We start from the raw sequence: 8,720 nt of genomic DNA, 5'->3' as shown, positions 1-8,720 counted from the left end.
CTACCACTGCGGACAGTACGTCGGCTGTTCACGTCTTAACTACGGGATGCGTACTTGATGTAGAAAATCGGGCATAAAAGTTGGTAGCGAACAGAGACAACGACGCGACGCTGTTAGGAAAGCATGTGTCATGTGGCAGCACTTAAGAGGATAGGCGGTGGATGGGAATTTTGATAAATCGGTTTTCTGTTACTCTCTCGCAAATACCTCACCGATACTATGCGAAAAAGACAACTGTTTTCCGTACCCCAAAATTAAACTCATTAAGTTTTAAAAGAAAGAATATCAGAATAACATTTTCTGTATATCTGCTTTTTGCGTTTTAAAAAATAGTTATCATATTTGCATACCGTACGTCCAAAGACGGCTGATAAAGCTGGGCGCTTTTAAGGGGTTTTTTATGGTCTTAGTTTCCACAGTAAACTATTTATTAAAAAAACAAAACTTAGTTAGAAAAACTTAATAGACACGCCAGTGGTAAATATTTAAAGTGTGTAAAACATTACTGATGTACTGCTATATTTCAAGGAGAAAATACGTGAATACATTTGTATGAGGAAAAATACGTTTGTATAAAAAATACGGGAACACGTTTGTTTTCAATATTGTTGATTTCCCTTCGTGCTGCTGCGGATATCCTTATCAATTTTCTCAACACATCCTGTGATCTTGTCTCTTTCTTTCTCTCTATGATTACCGAATTAAGCTTCTCGCTACTATCCATTGTCCTGTTATAGGTCCTGTCAGATATGCAGACATAGTGACTTCCAAAAATAATTTCAAGGCTTTAAAAAAGTTTTGTAATAAGTTCAGTGAATTGATTGTGTCTAATAAATTTGATCCCAATCAGTAAAGAATTCACTTCCTTCTTTTTCTCAATCTAATGAAGTGCATATAATGCACTTCTGGATTACCTTCATTCAGCACAATGATGAGGTTACCAGATAACAGTGAGCTCTTTCGGGCTGCTTCTCTCGTTCGGCAACGAGCAATTTTTCCATGCATGTGGGCTACGCCAAGAAGATTATTCCTCAAATGCTGTGTGCGGTATGTGGTGGACAAGCAGTATAAATAAAAAGATTTTTCTTAATATTATTCGGCTATCGACTTCACACCCGACACGACCAAAACCACCCTTCACTTCTAGCCCGACTCCGTCTCACTGCCGACGCTCGCCGTCCGTTCCTCTGAGGTCCGATCTCTCGTTGTAATATTAGATTACGAATACCGTAAGGCGTCCAAGATTTTCTACGCTCATAAGGTAAATTTATACATGTTTATGTGTAAGGCGAAGGAAAAGTAAGGTAGCGTGATGTTTACCTATGATAATTCGATTTCCAATTTCGTATAAAGTACAATAATCAGGAAGCTCAGTGCTACGGGGTAATTAATAATTTGTTTTTATAATTGTACGGGATTTACTTTTAAATATGAAAAACTTCATTGAGGATTTTCAAAATTACAAAACTGTTAAAAATCATAGCAATGATAATAATACGATAGATAAATATAATTTTTTTGGCTTTTTCTTTAAAAAACACTGAGCTCTCTCATTCTTACAAGCTAAGGCTCTAATTAAAGAACGAGCCTAGAATGATTATGACGAATATTTTTTTTACAAATTGTTATAATAATTAAAATTTACCCATAAGGAGGACACGGGACACGCTCCTAGGCAGAAAGTCATGTCAATACTTTCGGGGTGAATTATGTCGTTCCACCCAATGTCGGCAAAGTTGATATTAAATTTGGTCAGTTGACATTCACTGGTGGTTGCCTCCTCGTCTTGGATCTGAAATTTAACATGAATTTTACATTCTGTTTATTGGTGAAGGAAAACTGTATAAACCATGCCGCTTAGCACAAAATTTAATTATAATCATCGTCAAATAATATTAAGTTTATATTTGAAGCACTAACTTTGTGGTTATTCATTAAAATAAAATAAATAAAAAAACTTTCTTTTTAACCACTAATTTTAATAACCAAAAGTTAGTGGTTAAAAACATAGTTGTTTTATTTATTTTATTTTATCAAATAATTTTATTTGCAAAAAAAATATTGCATGATTTGGGGGCCAACAATTGCGAAATGGAGTAGGTGTTGCTGCATGCCATCATGCCGTGATATTTGCGCAGTGTACGGTGAAGATTAAATTTGAATCGGGGTGTGGTCCCGAGGCTAATGTTGCAGACTCACAGATCAGAGGTCTGAGGTTCGAACCTCACCCTACCCTTACTCAATTTCTATCTTCTAATAGTAAGTTATTTACAACTCGTTGAAATGGGCCACCAAAATTGAAATAATTGGATAAATTTTAATAACGCTTATATTTGTTTTTAAAAAAAATGCTACGAGTTGTTGACTTATTTACTGTAAAATAATGAAGTGGATATAGATTATTTATTGTATTTTTGTTGGATCCTCTTATGTTAACACTTAATGTAATATTAGTTTCTCCAGAAAAGATATTTTTTACCTAGTTACGTTGATAGGAATATTTCTTTGCAATTTATTTTTGTTAAATTTTGCTAGTTCCCAGCTTTATGCTATTTGCACTTATTTTAATTTTATTTGTGTTTTTGTATTGCGAGTGAATTACATACGTGTACTTTTTTGCCAATACACACCGTATTTCAGTTATGTTTACGTTTCTTAATAGTGCGTACTAAAAAACAATGGTAGTACCAGTTAGTATACAGCAAGCAAAATATGATACCTGCCTATGCCTATCATGCAAGAGGTCTCTTCGGGTTCGGTTTCCGACATAGTCGACATGAAATATTCATTTAAAATGGTATTTTCACACAAACATGTTTTTAGCCCCTTCATAAAACAAACACGTTCAAGATAAGCAGCGGTTGGTGTCAAAATGCAGTAGAATTTTCACCGTTAAATTATGACGTTAATCATATAAATGATGTTTGTCATATAAATTTGGCAATAAAAATAGGAATTATATAAATTCGCGTTCACATTTTCAATAAATTAATTCGCTTAATTTGGGTAGGTTCTTATTACTTATACGTAGGTACGATTTAATACATTTCTTTCAGTTTCGTTCAGTGTCTAAAATCGGCGTTTATTATTGGCATAGTATTATTATTGACGCAGGTTTAATAGTTAATTCTAAGAAAACAAAATTTATGCACGTAAAATAACCGATCTGAAGCATTCACACAACACCGTCAATTTTATCACATAACTATGCATGTATCTAACTAACTAACTAACTAACCATCACGCCATTTCCCCAGAGGGGTAGGCAGAGAGGATAGAACGCCACACCACTCTGTCCTGGCACACTTCCTTTGCTTCCTTCACATTCATACATCTTCTCATGCACGCACGTCGATTATTCCGACTTTTCACATGTATTATCCTTATGCATGTATCCATAGTCATATTACGCAACCGTGTATGTGTGAAAATATTGAGCAGTATGTTTATTTAGGTTAAACTATAGATTGTAATTTTAAATTGGATGTAGATATTAGAAAATGGTGTCAGCAATTAAGAGCAATAAGTAATAGAATCTGATCTGATAGTAATAAATTACAACAACAGGTTTACTAGTATGGAAGGGCTAGATGTTTCTAGATATTGCAATAAATATGGCAGAAAAACACTGCAATACTGTTTACCTAAAATATTTAACATGTTACCAAACAATATTAAAAATACTGAGTTGAAAGTTAAATACATGAGTGAGATGAGTGAGACGTATGCTCAAATTATGGTTAATCTAAAAAAAAATTGTATTGGTGATAGTTTTTAGTTTTTGATAATGTAATAAAATATGGCATTATACGTAACGTTTTTTAAGCAAAATTATCATGAATGTAGGTTAAGTATGAATAATCGAAGCAATTTATAGGCTCGGCAGGACTTTAATTTAAGACTATTATGTACAAAAAATGTTTTTTTTTTAAATACATAAAATATATATTTTTAAATATATTCTGTTTGCAAAACAGTGGAGAGGGTCTAAAAACAAACAAATAAGCCAAATTAAAATATGAGCAAACATAGTAAGCACTGTCTATTCTCACTAGATAAAGTAAATATCTGTAAATAAATTGTAAACATTGCTTGATTATTTTAAATTTTTTTAAATTTTGTGGGTAGTAAAATTATGTATCCATAACGGTAAAACCTTTCAGAGCACATAATTTTTTTTTTTTGCTTAAAAATTGAGCAGCGTAACTTTACTCGTAGATTTTTTTAAGCATACACAACATACACAGTTCATTTTATGAACTAGTAATTATAAAAAACGTTTTTTTAAATTTTTTATTTATTTTTTGTTTATTTTAATAAATGACATTTGAATGTATTTGAATAAATGATTTATCATTTATTAAATTAATAGATAATAAATGATGTTTTTTTTCTATTACAATCTACTTATATTTTTTTGTTATAACTAGCTTTCCGAAAATGAGATAAGCTCTTGTGCTTGGAAGACTTACACTGTTATATTTTTTTGGTAATTTGAAGTTATATAATTTGTAATTTTTTTGCTTTTTTTATTTTACCTAAATAATACAATTTTAGAAGCCATTTCCAATGAGTTGTAAATATTTCACTTTTAGAAAATGGAAACCGAGTTGTGGTACATTAGGGTTCGAGCCTTGGACCTCTGATCTTTGAGTCCGCAACATTAGCCAAAGGGCCACAACTATCCAAGATATTGTTTTTATTTATAACATTTATCGGATACTTCTCAACATTGATCGAGAAAAACAAAGCCCTTAGTATCATTAAACAAGTTCAATAAGATAAATATCTTAATGTCTTTTGATAGGTATTTTTACACTAAAATATGTCAAAGTTCCCTGGACGGGCGCCCGAAGCGTAATACTGATCATCTTACCCTTATGTAACCAAAATAATTAAGATACACTGCGATTGGTGTACCAATGCAGTGCCCTGTGCACAATTAGGTGCGGAAAGGGAAAGATGATTATGATGATATCTCTTACACTTACCTTAAAACAAATATGTGTTTATGTTTTTCCTTTTTTTAAAAAAATGTTATTACTATTTTATTTTATTTTTACATCTGAGCATGTTTTTCATTCTTTATTTCCATTCTTAATTTTTAATTACTCTTACAAATTTTCTTCATTTTTAATATTATTTCCATTTGTAAATACTCACTACAAACTACAAACCTTAAAGTATATTTTTTTCACTTAAATTTTAATTTTTAAACAACTTTCATTTATGTTTTCTTTTTCCTTCTCTTTTTTATACTTTCATAATTAACCTTACATATAATTGCTTTTTAATATGGAAACTTCACTGGTCCATTAGAATTAAGTCTAATTGTGTAAAATATTAAACTTTGTAACTGTACTGTATGTTTCCTGAATAAAAGAAAATAAAAATAAAAAAACACCTGGGCCGCGATTATGAACGTCTATCTTCATCGGTATACACTGAGACGGTATAAACTAATTTCGATATTTATATACAAAAGTGTGTCTATTTGTTTTTTATAAAAATTCAAAGTATTTTCGTCGGTAACCGGTATGTGAACATGTTTAAAAAGAAAAATTGTGAACATATTCTATTTTTTATACAGAAAGCTTTAATTAACTTTGATTTGAAATTTTAACCTCCCATCATAATCGAGGCCCCGGGTGTGTCATGTGTGAGTAGATATTAGATCGCTGGCACAATGCAACCTCTATTCACCTTTCAAATTGCAATCTGCCCATGTCAGTATGGCCCGGATAATACAATTTCTCTGTCAGAGAACCGCAGGGATAACACGATGTTGTCGTCATTGAGGGAGAGCCTCGCAAACTGATTTCAGAGGTTAATTGGATTTCATGACGGGCAAGGGATGATTCAGTATTTCAGTAGTCCTATCTACTGCTAGTCTACCATGCAAATTTGTTGACAGGTCAAGGAAGTACCACCCTACATGCCTTTAGAGAACGTTCAAATCGTCATCACATACTAGATATTACTCACAGAGTTGTATATTGCAGAATTAACACTTCTTCGTTTCGCAATAATTCACCAAAACATTTTGACAATGAATAATTTTATTTTATTTTGAAACAAAAGATTTGTGATATTTATTTAAGCCCACAAATTTGGAATAAATTATTTATTCAAATAACTGTTTAATGAGCCTTTTACAAAAAATAACGTAGGAAAACTAAGAAACATAAAAATAATGCGTTAGTAGAAAGAAATAAAGCATTTATTAAAAATAAAAATATCTACAATCCATTCAAATCTTTAATAAACTTTTCTTATGTGTGCGAAAGAACGTTTTTAAATAAAATATTATCTTGTGCCTACTAGCACAAACGAAATTCGTATGTTTACTTGGTTTTATTTATTTAACACTTTATATACATATACAACTTATATACATATAAGGGCCGGCATATTACCTCAAAACAATTTCTTCCAATCTACACAAACCGTTCAGTTTGAGAAAAGTACAAGTACATGAACATATTCATGGTAATTACACAGAATCCTATAATTTTGTACAAAATTTAAAACAAAAATTAACTAAAAATTTACACTATACTATTGATATAGTTTGATATTGGTTCACAGGCAGACACTTATACATCAAGATAGGCCTATTAAAGATTCGAACGCACTTTAACTTTATAATAAATACTTTTTTTTTTAAATACCTGTATGATAACTAAATGACCGGATATCTTAAAGACTGGTATCATTATCATAAAATTAAATATCATTATCATCATCAACTCTATAAAGATATATGTTGTCCAAATCCCGACCCTGATGTATGGAAGCAAAGGAGCGGAAAAACAGGAATGAAAGTAAGCTGAATGCCGTCGAAATGCGATCTCTCAGGCGAGTGGTAAAACTACATATGTACGATAGTCGCCTTTCTCAGTGGTAAAACTATGTATGATAGATGAACAAATGTCTAGATCCGTAAATAATGGTAGGCTGAGATAAGCATTATTGACAAAATCAAGAAAGGGGCTCTGCGTTGGTTTGGACATGTAGAGCGAATGGACAGCGAAAGAACGGTCAAAAATATTTACGATTCGAATGTTGATGTAAGCAGAAATAGAGAAAGACCAAAAAAGACATGGCATGACCAAATCCAACAAGTGCTTGAAGATGGACATGTTAAGAGTCGAAATAATTTACGCGCGTGCATGAGAAGATGTATGTAGAGGAAGCGAGATCTGTATCCAAAGATAGAGTGGTGTGGCATTCTATCCTCTCTGCCTACCCGTTTGGCGCGATGGTTTGTTGTTGTTATATGCCTCACCCAGTGCTGCGTAGGACACTTCATTAGTTTTCTTCCGGTGTATTTGGATATTTTTTTTAATGGAAGGTAAACCAGTTCTACGTTATTTATACAAAATCAATCAGTAAGGATAAGAATTCAAAATCATATTTTAATAATTGGTATGATATAGTTTTTTTATTTTTTAAATTTTCGCACTTTTAACAGTAAAATAGCATATACAGGGTGCTCTTTAAACCTTGTTACATCCGAAACCACGATGATCAGTAGGGGCCAGAAGACATTTTGGCACATTAAAATAATTTTTGATCACTAATAAAATTTTAAATTATAAATTAAATGAAATTACAGTAGGCAACCATTTGTTTTTGTTTTTTTTTTTTTTTTTTAATGGTTCTAAAAATGTATTTTAATGTGCCAATATGTCTTCTCGCTCATACTGATCATCGTGGTTTCGGATGTGACAAGGTTTAAAGATTACCATGTTTAATTGTATTCCTGTTCCCGCAAAGCTGAGGCTTTTCTGCGGGTTACATTATGTTTTTTTAAATGTATTTGTACCTATTTAAATTAATCAATAAAATCAGGTTGTGGTCCCGTGGCTAGTGTTTCAGACGCACGGTTCAAAGGTCCGTGTTTTGAAACTCACTTGATTCCCATTTTCTAATGGTGAATTATTTACAATTCGTTGAAAATGGGTCCTCAAAATAAAATATTTGGGTAAATCATAAGAACGCAAATATTTTTTTTATAAAAAATAAATTATTATTGTATGTTCATTAAACTATAATAATTTCACTAGCCCATTAAAATTAATTTTATTTTCTTATATCTCTAATTAATTCACTATTTATTTATTTATTAGTGTGTACACGGCAAAAATGCCTTTTACAAATATTAACATCAATACATTTAACATAACAGTGTTCTATTTCAAAATTATGAAATAGAACATGTAATATGTAATGTAAATGTAATAACAATATATCTATACATACTCATATTACACAGTTGTTTTATACATTATTCTATATAATAACTTTGGGATTTCAATACTTGACATACTTAAGTAAAAAAAAGAATTGAAAAAATTAAAAAAATAAAAATAAAGATAACACAGTAAATTCGAAATAGCTTAAATCATAAATCATTGATTTGATGGGATTGTTGCAATGTATATTGAATGCCCTAGGTATACCCAGGTATTATAATACTATCTGTCTCCTGATAAGAGCTCGGGGGTTTTCAACTGTTTTAAAAATAAAATATACGAAGCAACAAAATAATACACCCTTTAAAAAATTAAATAGTAAAAATTATAAAATAAAAAAATAAATTAAAATTTTAAAAACTATAGAAAAAACAAATATCTAGGCATACGTATCAAAATATATTTGAAGTGTATTTATTTATACATTTCTTATTCTCTTTCTACAAATTAACAAAAATACAT

At 30.9% G+C, this 8,720-nt stretch overlaps 1 protein-coding gene across 1 annotated transcript in view; it reads right to left on the bottom strand.

The window, feature by feature from the left end:
* Positions 1–1,645: 1,645 nt before the first annotated feature.
* The window catches only part of LOC148271121 (uncharacterized), a gene marked incomplete at its 3' end in the record, with an annotated part of 60,779 nt that continues 53,704 nt past the window's right edge, over positions 1,646–8,720 (bottom strand). Inside the window, exon 5 of the mRNA XM_088241809.1 lies at positions 1,646–1,792. Coding sequence (XP_088097935.1) covers positions 1,646–1,792 — 147 coding nt within the window. The remainder of the gene's footprint in view (positions 1,793–8,720) is intronic.

This window comes from Micrasema longulum, unplaced genomic scaffold (genome assembly GCF_059751315.1).
Source record: "Micrasema longulum isolate JH-2025_06_02 unplaced genomic scaffold, ASM5975131v1 h1tg003086l, whole genome shotgun sequence".
In the NCBI taxonomy this organism is placed as follows: Eukaryota; Metazoa; Arthropoda; class Insecta; order Trichoptera; family Brachycentridae; genus Micrasema; species Micrasema longulum.
The sequence above is the reverse complement of the archived record's forward strand: the minus strand, read 5'-3'. Positions and strand labels throughout refer to the sequence as shown.